This window comes from Oncorhynchus gorbuscha, linkage group LG03 (genome assembly GCF_021184085.1).
Source record: "Oncorhynchus gorbuscha isolate QuinsamMale2020 ecotype Even-year linkage group LG03, OgorEven_v1.0, whole genome shotgun sequence".
Lineage (NCBI taxonomy): Eukaryota > Metazoa > Chordata > Actinopteri > Salmoniformes > Salmonidae > Oncorhynchus > Oncorhynchus gorbuscha.
This window is the reverse complement of record NC_060175.1, coordinates 54,819,810-54,842,274: the sequence shown is the minus strand read 5'-3', so window position 1 is coordinate 54,842,274 and position 22,465 is coordinate 54,819,810. Positions and strand designations below refer to the sequence as shown.

At 42.2% G+C, this 22,465-nt stretch overlaps 2 protein-coding genes across 2 annotated transcripts; both read right to left on the bottom strand.

Annotated features, from left to right (window-relative positions):
• Nucleotides 1-616: 616 nt before the first annotated feature.
• LOC124031580 (leiomodin-1-like) lies at nucleotides 617-7,878 on the bottom strand. Its single transcript, XM_046342998.1, has 3 exons — nucleotides 7,353-7,878; nucleotides 3,978-5,906; nucleotides 617-2,262 (listed from the first exon to the last, which is right to left on the bottom strand). Exons 1-3 carry the CDS (start codon nucleotides 7,611-7,613, stop codon nucleotides 2,236-2,238), a joined length of 2,217 nt encoding a protein of 738 aa, XP_046198954.1. The 5' UTR covers nucleotides 7,614-7,878; the 3' UTR covers nucleotides 617-2,235.
• Nucleotides 7,879-8,596: 718 nt separating this feature from the next.
• On the bottom strand, nucleotides 8,597-21,702 carry LOC124031581 (protein shisa-4-like). Its single transcript, XM_046342999.1, has 5 exons — nucleotides 21,461-21,702; nucleotides 19,268-19,445; nucleotides 11,782-11,918; nucleotides 11,301-11,504; nucleotides 8,597-11,154 (listed from the first exon to the last, which is right to left on the bottom strand). The coding sequence occupies exons 1-5, from the start codon at nucleotides 21,534-21,536 to the stop codon at nucleotides 11,105-11,107; spliced, it is 645 nt and encodes a 214-aa protein (XP_046198955.1). The 5' UTR covers nucleotides 21,537-21,702; the 3' UTR covers nucleotides 8,597-11,104.
• Nucleotides 21,703-22,465: the final 763 nt, after the last annotated feature.

Here is a 22,465-nt window from a genome sequence, read left to right as displayed (position 1 = left end):
TATTCTCTCATTTAAATGATTCAGGCCAGAGCTTTTCCTGACCACGTGATCTTACCAGAAACAATTATCAGACTACAGGTCTGATTTTCCACCTCTCTGGTCATATGGTTAGGAAAAGCTCTTATGAAGTGTAATTACAAAAGGCAATCATTTCTTAGAAGATTCAGGAATAGCTCACTTTTTGCATTTACCCCCCCCCCCCTCTCCCCATCAGACCAGTGTTCATGGGGAGAGCCAGACAGACCGCTGGCCCACCTCCCATTATTAAGAACAAGAAAGGAATGAATCCTGTGCAAGTCTTCATTGAGAAATGACCAAATATAGGCATTTTGTGGATGCCGAGGCAGTCAAGACGTAAACTCGCCTGTCGCTATCCCTCTCAACCCCCAGTGTCAGATGTCAAAACATGATAACAGATATTCACTACTAGAAGTAGACAGTTAAGTTCCCTCTCTTTTGTCAGTTGTGTGAAGGACATGATCTTGTAGGTGTGAATCTGTTGGAAACAGTGTATACTCTCTCTCACTAAAGGTCACATTCCATTTAGTGTTGTCAGCCAGACGTGTACAGAAATGGAAATCAGATTGAAATACACACACAACAGTGCATTAGATCATTAGCTTTGCTAAGGTACACTTCATTGCTCTGTGTGTGTGCACAGAAACCTTTCATTATAATCTATTTGACATCTTATACTTGGCGTGGCACACAGAATTATCCATTTGGTCACAAAATGTCCTCTCACATCAGTTTCAATATCTTTGCAGGTTACAGGGCTCAACTGAGACAACATATCTTATATAGATATTGGAAATCATTTCTGATTCCGTCAACCAATCAATAGACAGACTGACATAGACGACTTAATATTTCTCAAGCAGTATAAATTGTATTATTAAGATATATTACATTGAAAACCAGGGAAATGTCCACCTGAAAGGAAAATATTGTATGTACAGGTTAAACATTCCAAAAAAATACAGTAAATGTATCAGTTGCCTGCTGTACTGTATTAGACTACCATCAAATAATGGACAGATTTTGAAGATGTACTTGATTGTGTAGTTATTATAATAAAGTGTATTACATTACACTTTTAATTGCAAACATACCAGTACATTTTTTATAGGCTCTGTAACATATTAATGAAGTACAAAATGAAACAGAAACCACATTATGCATACAATAGTCAATAGTCACTTTTAGAGTGGCAAACCGCTCTGTACAATATCATCACACTGAAAGAGACATTAATTTTGCTCTGCCATGGTAATAAAATGAACTGTTTTAAAATCTTTAGTCGTAAGACTTGACTTGTAGTAAGACATCTAGCCTGGAATATGTTTGCATTGTTGTCGCTGTAAATAGTATTCTGTGAATTGTTTTCTTTGCTTTTGACATTCTCATTTTTTTGTATGTTAGAATCATTATTTTGAGCAAAATGTATGAAAATATATTTATAAATAACATTGTTATTACTAAACGTTGTTGTATAACTTTGTTAGTACTTAAAGATTGACCATACTTAAATCCCCCCAAAACTTTACTTCCTTCCTGAGTCTTTCTAAGAAGACTGGGATTCTAGGTTGCTTTTTATGTGTAAAACTTTGCCTGAGATGTCAGTCTTGAGATTTGGCAATGACACACATTACAAACCACCTTTTCTCCCCCTGTGAATTGCTGAAATCGAACCCCATTTGAATTCCCTGATAATATGCCATGGAGAATCAGCAGTTTGGGCAAAATTCCAAGTGATTCCCTCCACAAACAAATAAAATGTCAAATTACCATCCAATATTTCAATGAATGTTAAAGTAGTTTTGTATATATATTTTTTTATAGAATTTTACACGCCCCCACATCTTACATATCACATGCTTATGTCACCGTATGAACGGCTTCATAATCTAGTGCAAATGACAGGCAGAGCATCAACACAGACAAAGGCAGACAACTAGGACCCCAGGGCACGTCCTGCTGCAAAACTCTGCCCTCTTCTCCCTCCATGGGTCCCTGCGGTCCAGTGTTAAGTTTGAGGAAGGAACTCGTGGCACAGTGAAGGCTGTACATCCAATAGAAATCTCTATTTTCACTCTCTGCTTGCCTGCCTTAACCATCCCGCAGCACAGTGGTAAGACTGGGTGTCAGTCTGTGCGTGGGATGTGTTGGAGTTTCCATCCCCCGTGAGATCTGTGTCCTTCCTCTTCCTTGGCTTTCACTCTCCATTCCAGGGGATTACTGCAACAGTTTTGGTACCGCAACCTGTAGGAAGAGAGGAGAGAGTGTATGGATACTGTATGCACATACAGTGCCTTCAGTAAGTATTCGTACCCCTTGACTTATTCCACATTTTGTTTTGTTACAGCCAGAATTCAAAATGGATTAAACAGATTTCTTTCTCACCCATCTACACACAATATCCCATACTGACAAAGGGAAAACATGTTTTCAGATATTTTAGCAAATTTATTGAAAATGGAACTAATATACATAAGTATTTACACCCCTGAGTCAATAGTTTGTAGAAGCACCTTTGAGTCTTTTTTCGGTAAGTCTAAGAGCTTTGCACACCTGGATTGTACAATATTTGACATTTATTATTTAAAACATTCTTCAAGCTCTGTCAAATGGATTGTTGATCATTAATAGACAGCCATTGTCATGTCTTGCCATAGATTTTCAAAGCAAATTTAAGTCAAAACTGTAACTAGACCACTCAAGAACATTCAATGTCGTCTTGGTAAGCAACACCAGTGTAGCTTTGGCCTTGTGTTTTAGGTTATTGTTCTGCTGAAGTATGAATTATTCTCCCAGTGTCTGTTGGAAAGCAGACTGAACCAGGATTTTCTCTAAGTTTTTGCATGTGCTTATAACTGTATTCTGTTTATTTTTCCCCCACAACTCCCAAGTCCTTGCCGATGGCAAGCATACCCATAACATGATGCAGCCACCACCATGCCTGACAATATTAAGAGTCGTACTCAGTGATGTGTTGTGTTGGATTCGCCCCAAACATAACACTTTGTAATCAGGACAAATATGTAACTTCTTTGCCATATTTTTTGTCGAATTACTTAAGTGCTTTGTTGCAAACGGGATGCATGTTTTGGAATATTTTTATCCTGTACAGGCTTCCTTCTTTTCACTCTGTCATTTAGGTTAGTATTGTGGGGTAACTACGTTGTTGTTGATCCATCCTCAGTTTTCTCATTACACAACCATTCAACTCTGTAACTGTTTTAAAATCACCATTGGCCTCATGGTGAAATCCTTGAGCAGTTATCTTCCTAAACGGCAACTGAGTTAGGAAGGATGCCTGTATATTTGTAGTGACTGAATGTATTGATGCACCATCTAAATCCTAATTAATAACTTTGCTCAAAGAGATATTCAGCATCTGCTTTAGAATTATTTACACATCTACCAATCAGCGCCCTTGTTCGTGAGGCATTGAAAAAAACTCCCTAGTCTTTGTGGTTGAATCTGTGCTTGAACATCACTACTCGATTGAGGGATCTTACAGATAATTGTATATGTGGGATACAGAGATGGGGTAGTTATTAAAAAATCATGTTAAACACTATTATTGAACACGGAATGAGTCCATGCAACTTATTATGCAATTTGTTAAGCACATCTTTACTCCTAAACGTATTTAGGCATGGCATAACAGAGGGGTTGAACACTTATTGACTCAAGACATTTCAGCTTTACATTTTTTATTCATTTCTAAAACATTTCTACAAACAAAATTCCACTTTGACATTATGGGGTATTGTGTGTAGATCAGTGACACAAAATCTAAATGTAATCCATTTTAAATTCAGGCTGTAACACAACAAAATGTGGAAAAAGTCAAGGGTTGTGTGACTACTTTCTGAAGTTACGTATAAATGTGTTACAATCTGTGACTGAGCATCCCTGCCAACCCTAACTCTTTCAATGTCTATCAGCAATGGATCTTTGCCCCATCTTACCTTCTTCAGTTTCTTCATATTGGTATTCCTAATGGAGTCCAGGAGTTGGTCCCTAGAGTTCGTACCACCGGCTTTGTTGGCCTTATCATCCATCTTCCTCTGTGATGCGGGCGTCAGGGAGTTTCGCAGGGAGTCTATGTCCAGCATGGGGGGTGGAGGTGGGGGTGGGCCCCCAGGAGGAGGGGGTGGAGGAGGGCCCCCTCCTGGTCCTCTTTTTTGAGTCAACTTTGGGGAGGGCATTGGTGAGGGGTGTGAGGAGGGTTTAGGGGAAGCCTTGGGGGAAACCCTGAGGAATCCCCCAGCAGTCTTGGGCACCTCCAGCATCCCTTTCTTCTCACCGTTGGCCTGGGCCAGCTTCTGCTCCTGTAGGCGCCGCTGTCGCTGCTTGTCCATGTTGCGGCTCAGGATGTTGGTCATGGTCATGCGTGGGCCGGCCAGCTCAAAGCCGTAGCCCAGCTTCAGGAGGGTGGTGTTGTCTTTCAGTATCTTGGTCATCTCCATCTCTGTCTTGCCTCCGCAGATGTGTCTCTGGTTGTGGAAGCGCAGCTCGGTGAGTGTAGTGTTTTTCTGCAAGGCCTGGATCAGGGCCATTATACCCTTGGGGGTGAGAAGGTTGGAATCCAGGTTGATGCTTGTGATAGACGTATTGGTGCGTAAGGTGCCCGCAATGGCGTAGGCCACGTGGTCATCAGCACGGCAGTTGGCCAGGGCAAAAGTCTTAATGTGGGTGTTTTTATTCAAGGCCTCTGCAAACTGGATGAGTGTTTTAGCCTTGATGACCTCCGAGTTGTTCACGTTGAGCTCTGTCATGGTGGGGTCGTTGCTGCAAACTTGCTCTATGAGGTCACTGAACATGCTGGAGTCCTCATCTTCTTCCTCCTCTACTTTGGCCTTGCTCGGTGTGCTCTTGTTCGTCACACAGTTCCCACGCTGTTCCTCACCCTTGCTGGATTTTAGTCCTTCGTTTGCATCTTTTCCCCTTTTCTCCTCGGTTTCCCTTTTCTCTTCTCTTTCCCTGTCTCTAGTACTCCTCCTGTCTTTCTCTTTTATACTTTCCGTACGCTTTAACCCCACATCTTTCTTATTCTCCTTACCGTCTTCTTTCGCTTTCTCCTTAGGATCTTCCGTCTCCTCTTGCTTCTCACTTCCGCTCTCCTTCTCGGCTGGCGACTGTTGTCTCTCAAGTTTCGAGTCAGACTTGTCCTTCCCTGGCTTGTCCTTCTCTTCCACTCTGTGTTTTTTAGCGTCTGTTTGACTCGCTTCAACCCGACTTTGCTTCTCCACAAACTTTGACACAAGTCCCCTTGTCTTGTTCTCATCTCTTTTTTTCATATCCTCTTTTCTCTCTTTCCCCTTGATCGCCTCGTTTTCTTTCTTCTCTTGTAACTTGGAGATCATTTCCTTTGTCTTATTACTGGTGCTCAACCTCTTGTCTCTTTTATCCATAAGCTTGTTGTCCTCGTTCCTCTCCCTTTCCTTGGCATCCCCTTTCTCTAAACTGTCTCGACTCTCCTGTCTCCCGAATCTGTCTCTAGACGTTTCTTTAACATCACCGTCCCTCTTCTCCCCTCTCCTGTATTTTTCTCGAGTTGTATCCTTTACATCGCTGTCGTTACTTTCCTCTCTCCTGGATCTGTCTCCAGTTGTGTCGTTCACTTCAGCGTCCTTCCTCTCTTCTCTCCTGAATCTTTCTCTAGAGGTCTCTTTCACTTCTTTGTCTTTGCTCTCCTCTGTCCTATATCTATTGGACAGGCTGACCCTGTCCTCTTTAGTGCGGTCTGGTCTTTTGTCATTTCTCTCCTCCATCTTGTTCACTCGTTCTGTTGTGATACTTGGTTGCCTTCTGATCCCCCTTCCTTCTTTCCCCTCCTGACTCAGGCCCATCTTCCTCAGGTACTCTTGTTTCCGGCTCTCCTTCTTGGGTTCCCCCTGCAGGAGAAGAAACATGACATAGGGACGTTTCCACATGAAGTGAATCGGAAAAGCATACACTTTCAATAATCTACACAAGAATCTAATTGTTTTCTACTGTCAAATCCAATTAGAGTGATGTGTTCTCAGTCGTAATGTGCCTTGCCTGTTATGGTCATCACTGCATGACCACCAACAGCCCTATCAACATGACTAATCATACGCCTGTCCACCAGCTACAAATCAGTTTGTGTCCATGATGACCTAACCTTGCCTTTGCTGTTTCTAACAATTTACACAAAAACATACATTAGTTCATTCATGTTCTCGAGAAATATCAGGTATTCAAACGAGTCTTTGTTTGTGCTCAACTTGTCTATGTGTGAAGCGTAACTTGTTGGCATGGAGAGCACAGTACAACATAAGCCATGACATAAGACCGCAGCGTGTAATGTAAACTTGACGTTAGACACCGTGTGTTTACAGTGTGCACGGGGGGGGAGTCTGTTAGTAGTGCAGAAATGCATTTGCGGAGCAGCTACAGTGAGTGTTTGAGTTGTGAGCCTTGCTCCATCTGTTTGGTTTGCTCGAGGCTGCAGCCCTGGCAGATGTTTCCTTAAAAGGCATTGAGCAGCACAGGAGCAATCAACCAAGGAATTCCATCATGCCGGGATTAAGGAGCTCCACGGGGCCCCGGATCCATCATTTGAAGTGCTCTTCTCTATACACGTCCAACAGTTATCCCCTGGCTCTGTTTTTTCCCTACCCGGCGGGGCCCTGCGTCAAAAAAGCTGTCCACTAAAAACAAACTCAAACTCATCGTTGACCTATAAACTACAAAGCGACGATAGCAAAATCAGGCGACACTGTGCACAAGATTGCTTTGATGGCTGCATCTTTAAGCATTCTCTCTGTTTACCAAAGGGGACTTGTGCGAAGAATGTGAAAGGTATACATGAGTGTTTTCTTTCCTGCCATAGGAACGAACAGCAGCGGAGCACCGTTTATGAACTGCTGGAACATCCAGTTGGCAGGGGAATATTTCAGAAGTATCATTCAAATACCCGTTTAAGGAACAGGAACGTAAATGAACTATCTTTCAGACATTTTTGTATTGTAGTATGTTTATCTGGTTTCCAACAGCCAGTCCTATTGACCAGAATGAGGCTAGTTACCGTATAAGAGTAAATAAGTGAAACGGGTAGAGCGGATGTCTGTCAGAGATGATGTGATTAACTTCCACCACTATCAGTTTTGTCAGTATCCCTGAGATTAAACATACCCTAGCAAAAGAGGCAGGTAAGGGATCGACCGGGTAGAAAAACATAGGATAAACAATTAAGGTGACAGATTGTGTCAGTAAAACATCTCACAAGGTGGACTTCAGGCCAACTCTGTCTCACACATAATAAACATGAACTGTGGGAGAGATCCACTGTATGACTCGACGTTTAGTAATCATACCTCAATAGACTGTTCCTTTTGGCTGAGCTTCCCTGGACACTCCCGGCTGTCCAGCTTAGCATCCCGGTCCCGGACAGTGTTAGTGGCAGGCTGCTCTATGGCTCTTTCCTCATTGGGATCCAGGTTGGGGGCCACCAATACCTCCTTCTCCAGCTCCTCAATCTGCTCAGGGGACAGGTTGGACAAAAGGACATCCAGGTCAGGGTCCTCGCTCACCTGCCGCCCTGTCCGCGTCAATCCCCTCACCTTCCTCCTGGACATGATCGCCTCTGGCTGGAGAAGAAAACACCCTCACAGCAGAACAGATGAAAAGACTTCGTAGCCTACAAGCTGTATGGTGTCTCCTTTAGAAAAGTGTGCTTTCCTAGTGTAGGAGCCTGCAGAATCTCCCCATGGGCCGAAGGTGGTGTCCGTCTCACTGAGAAGCCACCAGAGGCCTCAATCCTGGTGCTAAGAGGGAGGACTTGAGACTGGGCTTGCAGTCAGGGTACCAGTATGGAGTGTGTTAGTCTATCATGAAAGTTGGTCTGAAAGGCTGGGACATTCTTTGAAATCCTTTGAAACTGCATGTCCATATTTAGTGCAGGGTACATAGTCCTTTAAAGGCAATGGGAAGGGCTGAGTTTATGAGAAATGCCAAAGCATGGTATAACACAGTGCTACTTCCTCTTTCATGATTACAGCATTAGTTCCAAGAGGGTTTGGTGTTCAATGAACACAGACAATTATAAATATTTTTTAAACAATGAAAGTTGAATTTGTAGGCTTTGAAGAGGTGTCTATTCTATTGAGGTGTTTTATGACATAGTTGAATGAGCTAATAACTAATAACAAGCTAATGACTACAAAATATGTGAGAAAATTGTTACAACAAAGTGCAACATCGTGTTCTTAGGACACAGTTCACAAATATATTTTTTAATGTAAAACAGATTTTTCACTTGGCTGCAAAGTATCAATTTTAAGGACATCTAGTGGTCAAAATGCCATAGTAAAATTGCATTACTGTCATAGCCTCCGCAATTTGATTCATTCAGTTATAAATTGACTGGGTTTGAAAGCCAATACTTACTTTTCTGCCTTCCAACTAGATTCAGAATCCACCTCTAAGAGGGTGTCATCACCCAAACTTCTCCTAATAAACTAAAGTTCCACACACTCACAGTAATGATATCATTGATGTCAAGGCGACACATCAAAAGGGTTGTTTGTTTGTTAACTATTTGAAAGCGCACCATGCAATACACGACAGTAGTCTGCTGGATTTTACATTTCAAAGTTATAATTTATGTTATTCCAAAGAAAAAAAACATAGCACTTATTGTATTACAATGTCTTACCATCCATTAAACAACAGACAACCAACAAGTAAGAGCTGGGAACTGTTCTACTAGTAACAGATGTGATTTACGCTCTGGTAAAATGTACAACAAAAAAAAGAATTACATTTTTTTCAATTATGTGCTTGTGAACTTGTGATTTTTTTGTATTTCTGCTTACATTTTTTACCTAAAATGTCATAATAGATGTGAACATGTTTAATCAAATAATACAAAAACAATTGTACTTTTACATTTCTTTACTGAGACAATTGATTCAATTTCTTTGTTAGGAAAAGTATGTGAACTTCTAGATTAATCATCTGCATTAAGTGTATGAAAGTAGTCAAAAGTATAGTATTTGGTCCCCCTATTCCTAGCATGTAATGACTACATCAAGCTTGTGACTTTATAAACTCCTGGGATGCAATTTGCAGTTTGTTTTTGTCAGGTTTTGGATGATGTTCTTCCCAATAGTAACCGAATGGGGAATGATGACTGGAGTAATTGTATTTTTAATTGAGTAGATAAGATGTTTGTAACCTTCTCACTTAACATCATTCATGATCTATTCATGCTTATCCATCATGGCGGTAGCATCCACATGAACGTGGAAACGTTCAAAAACATGCTCTATTCTTACCTAAAATAAAAGTGACTCCAAAAAGACAAGCTGTCTCGTCTCTGTTGGGCAAAACATAAACCAAAACACTTTCAAAACAAACGGCAAATGCATCCCAGGAGTTTATAAAGTCACAAACCTGATGAAGTCACTGCATGCTAGGAATATGGGACCGAATACTACACTTTTGACTATTTTAATACACTTAATTCAGATGATTAATCTAAGAGGTTCACATACTTTTTCCAACGAAGAAATGTAATGTTGGATCAATTTTCTCAATAATGAAATTAAAGGGTACAATTGTTTTTGTGTTATTTGTTTAAAATCAGGGTCAACTTGATCTATTAGTAAGACTGAGGTGAAGACCTGATTACATTATAGGTCAAATGTATGCAGAAACTCTAAACAGTTCAAACGTTCTCAACCCACAACATGTACACTTTACATGTTGACAATAAATATTACAGTAATCCAATTCAAATAACAAAAAATCATTAGGGTTTATGAATGAGAGTATGTCACTGTTTTACATTGACACGTTTTAACACGGGCTGGCCAAGAAGAATCTGTATATCTATTGCACGATTGCTTCATCATTCCTCTTTGAACAAATATGCTAAAACTCTCAAAATGATTCCATAGAAAAATCTGTGAAGAATCTCAGGGTGGGTAAAATAGAATGTCACCTGATCCGACACATTTGACCTGGGACGAGCCCTTCAGTGGTTACTAATAGTAAACTGTTCAACATGCTCAACACGCCAGGCTCTACTGTACAGTTCAAACATCCTACAAGGGGCACAACAATGGCTCATGAGAAAAAGATCATAGCCAAAAATAAGACAGTGTGAGGAAATGCTCGAAACATTTCTAAAAAAAAGTTGTGTCTGTTACAACAATAATAAGACATGTTCAAATATTGTCAACAAAATATGTCTTGAAACAGTTCCTTGAATTCACATTGACACGAGGCTCAGATGTGTTATTTAAGTTAAATATTGGCTGGATATATTACTGAAAATTAACATTCACACAGATTCCACTAATAAATAAACATATTTCTGACAACTTGAATACCATGACAAATTGGTATGAAGCAGAACATGTACTGTCTAACTGACGTTCTAATATACATAAAGTAAATGTTAATCTATTACAGAAGACAAGCTGAGCATGAGTTAACAAAGAAATCCCCACAGAGAGCTGACTAAAAGGGGCCCGACAGAGCGAGAGGAGCCGTCAACTCTTCTGAGCATTCTGACATTAATGCAACAGATATAAGAGTCAACCAGCTCTCATGCACACCCTGTTATCTGCAGGTATGACCCTCGCTCTGTCCACTACCGGATTAAAGCCAAGCAAACATGTGAGAAACAGGCGTTCACCATTCCTCAAGTCAAATGTCTTAAGCAGAGAATTCATGTCAAACAAAGCATGTGACCTTGAGAAAAACGCCATCTTGGGTTACGCTAATTGCGAGGGATAGATGTCAGAGTAAGTGCACGGATGAAGGATGCAGGTGGGTTAACCTCACTTTGGAATGGTGTGACATTTTCCACATTAGACTGTCAGTAGGAATCAAGTAAGTTCAGTGCCAGAACAGACAGGAGAACCCCCAACTCAGCATATGCTCCTGTCCCTTTAAAGGACGTAGAAAATAAAGGACAATAAAGTGCCTCTGGTTATCTTTCACGAGGCAACCGCTAGGAGAGCCGGAGCCATGGTTGCCTTCTTGTGGTCGCCTTCTCTTCTTGACGCAGTGCTTAGTTTGTTTCTCCTCTCCATGTACAGTACTTGCTTTCATCCCATCAGTGACCGGGGTGGGGAGTGTACTGTGGCGGGGAGTAAGGAGGGGGTGCTGCAACACACAACAGTAAAAGCTTCAACTGTGACATAGAATACAATTGTCTGTCTTTAAAAAAAAATGTGCTTCAGGATTGTGTTTACTCTTCAGACACTGATATGGCATTCTGATCACAAAGGTGTTTCAGGTTGTCCTCTTACCTCCCTGAGGGTAGCCAGGGTCTGCCATGGGGTACGGGGGGAACGGCCCGGGTTGCATCATGGGGTATGGCTGGGGCATGCCAGAATACTGAGGTGCCATTGGGTAACCAGGGTGCTGATAATCAGGATGTCCCATCACCAGCGGCTTGCCGTAAGCATCATACATGGGCTCCACAGGGTAGCTGGCCATTGGGATGTGCTGGGCTGAGGTTGAAGCATATCATTGAGTCAATATAGGAATACGGTATACTGTGATGATCGCACTAGTTCAATGAACCCCCCCCACCCCAATTTTCGCCTTGTATAAGTCCCAAATTATTTTGACATAACTCCGTCTGACATAATAACATTCAAAAGCAGGCAGACTTCAAACACTTTCCAACTGTAATTCCAAATGACAATTTTGCGAAAAACACCACATTGTATACACACATCATCTGTCATATTAACACATTCTGTTAGCAATTATCCATCATGCTACCGTCATAGGGAGTCCTGCCACGCTGCTGTCGTTGCTGGTAAAGGTAACAGCAGGAACACATGAAGCAGCACACCATGGTAGCAATGATAGCCACGAAGAGCAGGATGGACGAAGCAATACCAGCGATGGTGGTAGGGCTAGGAGAGGAAGGGAGGGGAAAACCACCTCAGACTCTTTCTAAAAGCTTCCACAGAGTAATATCAACACATTATCTACTTCATTCTAACATTAAGTGCAAAAGTATCAATACAGCAATTACCAACTGTTTCATCCACAGAGTTACCCTGTGACCCCATAGTTCCAAGGTTCATAAACTGCTATCCAGTCCCATCTCTGCCTCAGCTCAGCTATTCACAAAGCGTCTCAGAGTATAGGGGTGCTGTCCTAGGATCAGTTTGACCTTTTAGATCATCATGAATACAACGACATGGTCAGAGGTGACTGATCCTATATCAGCACTCTTAAACTGAGAAGCGTTATGAATTGTATTTGTCACATGATTCGTAAACAACAGGTGTAGGCTAACAGTGAAATGCTTACATAAGGTCACGTTCCAACAATGGAGAAAGAAAATAGAGAAATAATAGAAAAGTAATAACAGGTAATAATACAATTAATAAATACACAATCTGTAACGATAACTTGGTACGGGGTACCAGTACCGAGATGATGTGCAGGGGTATGAGGTAATAGAGGTAGATACAGTGCCTTGCGAAAGTATTCGGCCCCCTTGAACTTTGCGACCTTTTGCCACATTTCAGGCTTCAAACATAAAGATATAAAACTGTATTTTTTTGTGAAGAATCAACAACAAGTGGGACACAATCATGAAGTGGAACGACATTTATTGGATATTTCAAACTTTTTTAACAAATCAAAAACTGAAAAATTGGGTGTGCAAAATTATTCAGCCCCTTTACTTTCAGTGCAGCAAACTCTCTCCAGAAGTTCATTGAGGATCTCTGAATGATCCAATGTTGACCAAAATGACTAATGATGATAAATACAATCCACCTGTGTGTAATCAAGTCTCCGTAAAAAATGCACCTGCACTGTGATAGTCTCAGAGGTCCGTTAAAAGCGCAGAGAGCATCATGAAGAACAAGGAACACACCAGGCAGGTCCGAGATACTGTTGTGAAGAAGTTTAAAGCCGGATTTGAATACAAAAAGATTTCTCAAGCTTTAAACATCCCAAGGAGCACTGTGCAAGCGATAATATTGAAATGAAAGCAGTATCAGACCACTGCAAATCTACCAAGACCTGGCCGTCCCTCTAAACTTTCAGCTCATACAAGGAGAAGACTGATCAGAGATGCAGCCAAGAGGCCCACGATCACTCTGGATGAACTGCAGAGATCTACAGCTGAGGTGGGAGACTCTGTCCATAGGACAACAATCAGTCGTATATTGCACAAATCTGGCCTTTATGGAAGAGTGGCAAGAAGAAAGCCATTTCTTAAAGATATCCATAAAAAGTGTCGTTTAAAGTTTGCCACAAGCCACCTGGGAGACACACCAAACATGTGGAAGAAGGTGCTCTGGTCAGATGAAACCAAAATTGAACTTTTTGGCAACAATGCAAAACGTTATGTTTGATGTAAAAGCAACACAGCTCATCACCCTGAACACACCATCCCCACTGTCAAACATGGTGGTGGCAGCATCATGGTTTGGGCCTGCTTTTCTTCAGAAGGGACAGGGAAGATGGTTAAAATTGATGGGAAGATGGATGGAGCCAAACACAGGACCATTCTGGAAGAAAACCTGATGGAGTCTGCAAAAGACCTGAGACTGGGACGGAGATTTGTCTTCCAACAAGACAATGATCCAAAACATAAAGCAAAATCTACAATGGAATGGTTCAAAAATAAACATATCCAGGTGTTAGAATGGCCAAGTCAAAGTCCAGACCTGAATCCAATCGAAAATCTGTGGAAAGAACTGAAAACTGCTGTTCACAAATGCTCTCCATCCAACCTCACTGAGCTCGAGCTGTTTTGCAAGGAGGAATGGGAAAACATTTCTGTCTCTCAATGTGCAAAACTGATAGAGACATACCCCAAGCGACTTACAGCTGTAATCGCAGCAAAAGGTGGCGCTACAAAGTATTAACTTAAGGGGGCTGAATAATTTTGCACGCCCAATTTTTCCGTTTTTGATTTGTTAAAAAGGTTTGAAATATCCAATAAATGTCGTTCCACTTCATGATTGTGTCCCACTTGTTGTTGATTCTTCACAAAAAAATACAGTTTTATATCTTTATGTTTGAAGCCTGAAATGTGGCAAAAGGTCGCAAAGTTCAAGGGGGCCGAATACTTTCGCAAGGCACTGTATGTACAGTTGAAGTCGGGAGTTTACATACACCTTAGCCAAATACATTTCAACTCAGTTTTTCACAATTCCTGACATTTAATCCTAGTAAAAATTCCCTGTCTTAGGTCAGTCAGGATCACCACTTTATTTTAAGAATGTGAAATGTCAGAATAATAGAAGAGAGAATGACTTATTTGAGCTTTTATTTATTTCATCACATTCCCAGTGGGTCAGAAGTTTACATATACTCAATTAGTATTTGGTACCATTGCCTTTAAATTGTTTAGCTTGGGTCAAACATTTCGGGTAGCCTTCCACAAGCTTCCCACAATAAGTTAGGTGAATTTTGGCCCATTCCTTCTGACAGAGCTGGTGTAACTGAGTCAGGTTTGTAGGCCTCCTTGCTCACACACACTTTTTCACTTCTGCCCACACATGTTCTATAGGATTGAGGTCAGGGCTTTGTGATGGCCACGCCAATACCTTGATTTTGTTGTCCTTAAGCCATTTTGCCACAACTTTGGAAGTATGCTTGGGATCATTGTCCATTTGGAAGGCCCATTTGCGACCAAGCCTCAACTTCCTGACTGATGTCTTGATATGTTGCTTCACTATATCCACCTAATCTTCCTTCTTCATGATGCCATCTATTTTGTGAAGTGCACCAGTCCCTCCTGCAGCAAAGCACCCCAACAACATGATTCTGCCACCCCCGTGATTCACGGTTGGGATGGTGTTTGCAGCTTGCAAGCTTCCCCCTTTTTCCTCCAAACATAACGATGATCATTATGGCCAAACAGTTCTATTTTTGTTTCATCAGACCATTTCTCCAAAAAGTATGATCTTTGTCCCCATGTGCAGTTGCAAACCGTAGTCTGGCTTTTTTATGGCGGTTTGGAGCAGTGGCTTCTTCCTTGCTGAGCAGACTTTCAGGTTATGTCGATATAGGACTCGTTTTACTGTGGATAAAGATACTTTTGTAGCCGTTTCCTCCAGCATCTTCACAAGGTCCTTTGCTGTTGTTCTGGGATTAATTTGCACTTTTCACACCAAAGTACGTTCATCTCTAGGAGACAGAACGTGTCTCCTTCCTGAGCGATATGGCGGCTGCGTGGTCCCATGGTGTTTATACTTGCGTACTATTGTTTGTACAGATGAACGTGGTACCTTCAGGTGTTTGGAAACTGCTCCCTTGTGGAGGTCTTTTCTGAGGTCTTGGGCTGATTTCTTTAGATTTTCCCATGATGTCAAGCAAAGAGGCACTGAGTTTGAAGGTAGTCCTTGAAATACATCCACAGGTACACCTCCAATTGACCCAAATGATGTCAATTAGCCTATCAAAAGCTTCTAAATCCATGACATAATTTTCTGGAATTTTCAAACTGTTTTAAGGCACAGTCAACTTAGTGTATGTAAACTTCTGACCCACTGGGATTGTGATACAGTGAATTATAAATTAAATAATCTGTCTGTAAACAATTGTTGGAAAAATGACTTGTGTCATGCACAAAGTAGATGTCCTCACCGACATGCCAAAATTATAGTTTGTTAACAAGAAATTTGTGGAGTGGTTGAAAAACGAGTTTTAATGACTCCAACCTAAGTGTTGGACTTCCGACTTCAACTGTACATATAACTAGGAATAGAGTGACTAGAGTGACTTTCCACTGGGATTCTCTGCCTCTAACCCTGTTACGGGGGCTGAGTCACTGGCTTGCTGGGGCTCTCTCATGCCGTCCCAGGGGGAGTGGGGGTGCGTCACCTGGGTGGGTTGATTCACTGTTGTGGGCAGTCTGTCTGGGTTGCCCCCCCCCCCCCTTGGGTTGTGCCGTGGCGGAGATCTTTGTGGGCTATACTCGGCCTTGTCTCAGGTTGGTAAGTTGGTGGTTGAAGATATCCCTCTAGTGGTGTGGGGGCTGTGCTTTGGCAAAGTGGGTGGGGTTATATCCTTCCTGTTTGGCCTTGTACGCGGGTGTCCATGGATGGGGCCACAGTGTCTCCTGACCCCTCCTGTCTCAGCCTCCAGTATTTATGCTGCAGTAGTTTATGTGTCGGGGGGCTAGGGTCAGTTTGTTATATCTGGAGTACTTCTCCTGTCCTATTCGGTGTCCTGTGTGAATCTAAGTGTGCGTTCTCTAATTCTCTCCTTCTCTCTTTCTTTCTCTCTCTCGGAGGACCTGAGCCCTAGGACCATGCCCCAGGACTACCTGACATGATGACTCCTTGCTGTCCCCAGTCCACCTGGCCATGCTGCTGCTCCAGTTTCAACTGGCCTGGGCCCTAGGACCATGTCCCAGGACTACCTGACATGATGACTCCTTGCTGTCCCCAGTCCACCTGGCCATGCTGCTGCTCCAGTTTCAACTGTTCTGCCTTACTATATTATTCAACCATGCTGGTCATTTATGAGCATTTGAACATCTTGGCCACGTTCTGTTATAATCTCCACCCGGCACAGCCAGAAGAGGACTGGCCACCCCACATATGCTCTCTCTAATTCTCTCTTTCTTTCTCTCTCTCGGAGGACCTGAGCCCTAGCACCGTGCCCCAGGACTACCTGACATGATGGCTCCTTGCTGTCCCCAGTCCACCTGACTGTGCTGCTGCTCCAGTTTCAACTGTTCTGCCTTATTATTATTCGACCATGCTAGTCATTTATGAACATTTGAACATCTTGGTCATGTTCTGTTATAATCTCTACCCGGCACAGCCAGAAGAGGACTGGCCACCCCACATAGCCTGGTTCCTCTCTAGGTTTCTTCCTAGGTTTTGGCCTTTCTAGGGAGTTTTTCCTAGCCACCGTGCTTTTACACCTGCATTGTTTGCTGTTTGGGGTTTTAGGCTGGGTTTCTGTACAGCACTTTGTGATATCAGCTGATGTACGAAGGGCTATATAAATACATTTGATTTGATTTGATTTGACTAGGTAACAGGGTAGATAATAAACCGTAGCAGCAGCATATGTGATGAGTCAAAAAAGTTAGTGCAACAAGGGTAAATGCAAATAGTAAAATAGTTAACCAATGGATGCTGGATGTCAATTTCTCTACCATAAGCCGACATTGTTTTACTAAATTTGGCAGTATGTCCAACCGGTCTCACAACAGCACACCGCATGTATGGCATCATGTGGGCGAGCGGTTTGCTGATGTCATCGTTGTGAACAGAGTGCCCCATTGTGGCGGTGGGGTTATGGTATGGGCAGGCATAAGCTACGGACAATGAACACAATTGCATTTTATCAATGGCAATTTGAATACCTTGACAAGATCCTGATGCCCATTGTGTGCCATTCATCCACCACCTCATGCTTCAGCATGATAATGCACGGCCCCATGTCACAAGGATCTGTACATAATTCCTGGAAGCTAGTTATTCCATGGCCTGCATACTCACTAGACATGTCACCCATTGAGCATGTTTGGGATGCTCTGGATAGACATGTACGACAGCGTGTTCCAGTTCCCGAGAATAGCAAACAACTTCGCACAGCCATTGAAGAGTGGGACAACATTCCACAGGCCACAAACAACAGCCAGATCAACTCTATGCGAAGGAGATGTGTCGCGCCGCATGAGGCAAATGGTGGTCACACCAGATACTGACTGGTTTTCTGATCCATACCTTGTCTATCTGTATCTGTGACCAACAGATGCATACCCTTATTCCCAGTCATACGAAAACCATTGAATAGGGCCTCATGAATATTTTTCAATTGACTGAATTCCTTATATGAACTGTAACTTAGCAAAATCGTAGAAATTGTTGCATGTTGCGTTTATATTTATGTTCAGTATAGTAGTAGGTGCAGAGGACTCTTCTGCTTCACCTTAACGGTGTTTTCAAACTGGGACATGCCCATTAGGACGAACAGAAAGCAAAAACAATGAGTCAAAGACAAGTTAAAGAACTCCCGAGTGGCAAAGTGGTCTAAGGCACTGCATCACAATTGCTAGCTGTGCCACTAGAGATCCTGGTTCGAGTCCGGGAAACCACCCTGATTTCCAGTTGGGTGTTACTGCTCCTGTGCTCAGTGGTGTTAAGTGATGATGAAAGCTTTTTATGGTGTGAAAAAAATCTGTATTGTTGTGTCCTCTCAGATGCAAGGTCACTTACCTCAACATTACACCAATCTCCGAGAGGGAATACAGAGTGACCACTAAACTGTATTGATACATGCCCAGCTAGCACACTGGGTCGAGCTTCAGACTCAGCCGACGTCATGTGGCCCGAGAATGGGCCACCTTCGGCAGTATTACTTATGGCTAGGATGCGGGGATTGAGCTCGGGCCGATTCCGGTGTGAGTTATCTGGCCCAAATGTATTACTTGAGGCTCGGGGCGACTCTCTGTCGGATAATTACATGGGTTACTTTATCTAATTAACATTTCATAATTTCACAATCCTCATTGTTTCTGTGATCAGAAAATACAATTAACATTTTAAAGACATTCTTTAAGAGTCCTGTGTAGTATTGTAGTATTTTGATACTTTGTGCAAGGCAATTGATAAGCATTAAAAACTTTGTGGATGGAGCCTCCCGAGTGGCGCAGCGGTCTAAGACACTGCATCGCAGTACAAAACTCACTATTGGCCCAGCGTTGTCCGAGTTAGTTGAGGGTTTGGACAGCCGGGATGTTGTTGTCTAATCACGCTGTAGAGACTCATGTGGCGAGCTAGGCACATGCACGCTGACATGGTCACCAGGTGTATGGTGTTTCCTCCGGCACAAAATGTTTTTTTTTTTTTTGTGAATGGGTTTATTTTTATGTATAAAATGTATAGTAGTAATATTTAAAATTACTAAAATCAGGTAATTTTATATACATTTATTTAAATTAGCATCTGGACACTTCTGGGAGGATTCTGGTAAGATGCTGGCAAAGTCAGCTGAATTCTGTTAGACGGAAACGATGTACTTGGGCCGATTCTGGGCAGTCGTTCATTTAGACTCCGGGCCAAGTCCGACACACGATTCAGGGCCGATTCAATCAGTTCCGGCCCCCCGGAAGAGGGCCGCTTCTGGGCGGTTTCTCAGAGAGAAATATAGTGCTGAGGGTAGCAATGTAATCAATTAGCAAAATATGACCCATGTGTACTCTGACATTTAGTGAGCCAGTCACGCAAACACACACACACACACACACACACACACACACACACACACACACCTGAACTGGAAGAGCACGCAACGCTTCTGCTCCCTCTCCGTGATCCTCTTGAGGCCGTCCAGGCAACAGTAGCGCTTGTGGCAATTCCCACAACAGAAGGTCATCGGGGGACAGGGGATACCGTTGTGCCACGTACCATTCTTATCCACGTACCACAAGCAGTCATCAGTGGCACCCACTGCAGATACCGACAAGGAGAAACAGACAGAGCCAGACAAGACAGATTCAGAAGGGTGGACTGACGGAGGCAAAAGAAAGCTGATTACACTTGAGACTACTCAGTGGACTTAATATATTTAGTAAGACACCAAACAGCCCATCGGCTCCATCTCAACACATAATTACTCTGTAATTACACTTGGAGGTTGAAGAATGACACAGTAAAAATGTTTAGTGGTTATGTGCGTTAGGCTGTCCTGTAGGCCCCGATGCTATACATAGGTCAGGTGCATTCAACTCTGACCCTACAAGATACGGAGCCTGCTGGGTTTCTATTCTACCTGATAATTAATTGCACACACCTGGTGTACCAGGTCTAAATCAGTCCCTGATTGGAGGGGAACAAATTTTAAAAAATGCAGTGGAACTGGTTTCAAGGTCCAGAGTTGAGTTTGAGGGTAGAACAGAAACCAAGCAGGCTCCGGATCTTGTAGGGTCAGAGTTGAATGCACCTGACGGACATATAGCGTCAGGCCCTACAGGACAGCCTAATGCATGTAACCACTGAACATTTTTACTGTGTCATTCTTCAACCTCCAAGTGTAATTACACAGTAATTATGTGTTGAGATGTAGCCAATGGGCTATTTGGTGTCTCACTAAATATATTAAGTCCACTGAGTAGTCAAGTGTAATCAGCCAGGTCACAGTTGTAAATGAGAACTTGTTCTCAACTGGCCTACCTGGTTAAATAAAGGTGAAAAGAAAGAAGAGGGTTATAGGTAATTATGCCACTTGCATAGGTGCCCCACTACCTCCCAACCCATACTAGGGAGTTCGTGCTTCATTAATGTAATTTCCTTCTGGTCTAAGGTACTACGGATGAATCAACTAGGGAAGTGTTGGTTCGCGAACTAACAGCTCTTTTTTGAACGTCGGGAACCGAATAGCATCGGTGAAAGAGCCGTACGTTTGGCTCCCTCATTTTACATAGTTACTACTGCTTTGAGCTCAAAACAACGATTACCTGTAGATAAATTACAATGATCTAAAGAGGGTGAATGAATCCTCACTACAGAAACTGTAAATTAGTGGGGAGAGCGAATCATTCTGTTACACGCTCATTTTTGCAGATCTTTAAAAATTACAAATAAATTATCCAGGTGATCTAATCATTTCTCAGGACAAAAATAATACGTGAACGTGCATTTCACGATCTGACATAATAGTAGCCTACTTTTGGGGCTTTACTTTAGAGAGCTGCAATTGTCTTTGGTCCTAGATCGATTTTGAACGAAAAGCCCTTCGGGAGCCAAATGAGACGGCTCTTTTACATGAAAGGAGCCAAATAGGCCGGCTCACCGAAAATACTCGGAATGCCCATTACTAGAACCAACTACTAAGGAATCTGAGCCCATGTCATATGAAAGTATGTTCATTTAAATTAGGACAGTCCCAATTTAGTGCAATATACTGTAAATATAATTAAATGAATAATGTAACAGTCGATGGATTGATCAATTGATTTCGTGTATCAAATTCAAATTTGATGTTCCCCTGATCACTTCTGACAATTATTCATTGCTTTGACATCACTGGGTTCGAATACGGGTTAGACTATTTCGTGATTAATTAAACATTATGTATACATAATGAACGGCACATCTATTCGATATAAAATGACCAAATATAGGCCAGAATAACAGTTGTCTATGTAGGCGTGAGACTATTTGGCTATCGTGCGTTTCGCATATCATTCGAGATAAGCACTGGAAATTATTGAATAAATAAAAACACAAAACATACATTAAGGTCTATAATAAGTATAGGTGACACATCCGAAAAAATGCATCATGTCTGGACACCCCTTAGTACGTCGAGGCATTATCTGGATACATTAGCCCCATGTCTCTAGTGGATTCGTCTACCGCTACAATTTATGGATACATTCTTGCAACACGTGTAAACTGTATCCAGAAATGTAGCGTAGTGCCGCGGCCTGTTCGAAAAACCAACCACCATCGTCAAGACTTACCCTGCCAGGAGGAGAGGAGGACGGTCATCACTGGCAGAGCCATAGCGATAAGGGACATTTTGCCTACTGTGAACATACTGTCCAAAATGATGAAAAAGTCGATTTGAGCAAAACCACCGGCAGCTTTAACAACTATTTTGCTCCATACGCCGCTGCAAATGATAATCTCTCTATAATCATGCTCTAGTTGTGGAATTGCATGACAGACGGGAGGGAATGAGGTTAGTGATCAACAAGATCTGGGTAGAATGACACATCGCCCGTGACGCTGTTCACCCAGGGGTCAGATGAGACCAATGAGATTCCTTAGCGCCTCCCCGGCCTCCTGGTGGAAATAATGCACTGCACATTATTCCAACTGGCATTTTTAGAAGACAGCATTCTGTTCACAGCACACAGGATGATAACCCTCTTGTTGGCTTCAGTGACAGCTAAGCTGACTATTACTCATTTGAATACAGCATACCACCTAAAAGAGTTATCCTAGGCCAGTAGTTTACAGAACAAAAATCAGTATTTCCAGTACAATGGTTGTTTTATATCCAATCCTCAAAATTGTGTTCTTCCAATTCTTTCAGGTGTTGCATAATAATATGTCTATTATTGATGCAAATTATTAATAAATGCAATCACAAAAACACCAAAAAAATAGTCATAACTGTCCTGCATTTTCCATTCTCTTTCACAAAAGCCCCCATTTACAAGCAGGGTCAACTAAGAACTAACAATTATATTTATAATTGTGTATGGCAACTTTCCATTCATTGTAAATCACATTTCAGAAGAGGCATTCACTGAGTGACTGCCAACACTTATGAAAGCACAATTCTGTGGAAGAAACACACCAAATGCTTCTGGTAAGAGATTACAATGAATTGTCTAAAACTTCAAGACCCTAAGTGAAAGGTCAAACAAACTAGCAACTTGAAATGACAACTTTGACAAACATTTGGATTTTGTAACATACAGACTATGTACTCACATTTTCACCACCTGGGAAAGTGA

Excerpts from the sequence above, each read along its gene's own strand:
- LOC124031580 (XM_046342998.1), bottom strand. The coding sequence starts at position 7,613 with ATGTCCAGGAGGAAGGTGAGGGGATTGACGCGGACAGGGCGGCAGGTG. Across the intron at positions 5,907-7,352 it reads AAAAGGAACAGTCTATTGAG|GGGGAACCCAAGAAGGAGAG; the intron begins GTATGATTACTA and ends CTTCTCCTGCAG. Across the intron at positions 2,263-3,977 it reads ATATGAAGAAACTGAAGAAG|GTTGCGGTACCAAAACTGTT; the intron begins GTAAGATGGGGC and ends CTCTTCCTACAG.
- LOC124031581 (XM_046342999.1), bottom strand. The coding sequence starts at position 21,536 with ATGTTCACAGTAGGCAAAATGTCCCTTATCGCTATGGCTCTGCCAGTG. Across the intron at positions 11,919-19,267 it reads TGCGTGCTCTTCCAGTTCAG|CCCTACCACCATCGCTGGTA; the intron begins GTGTGTGTGTGT and ends TTCCTCTCCTAG. Across the intron at positions 11,505-11,781 it reads TGGCAGGACTCCCTATGACG|CCCAGCACATCCCAATGGCC; the intron begins GTAGCATGATGG and ends CTTCAACCTCAG.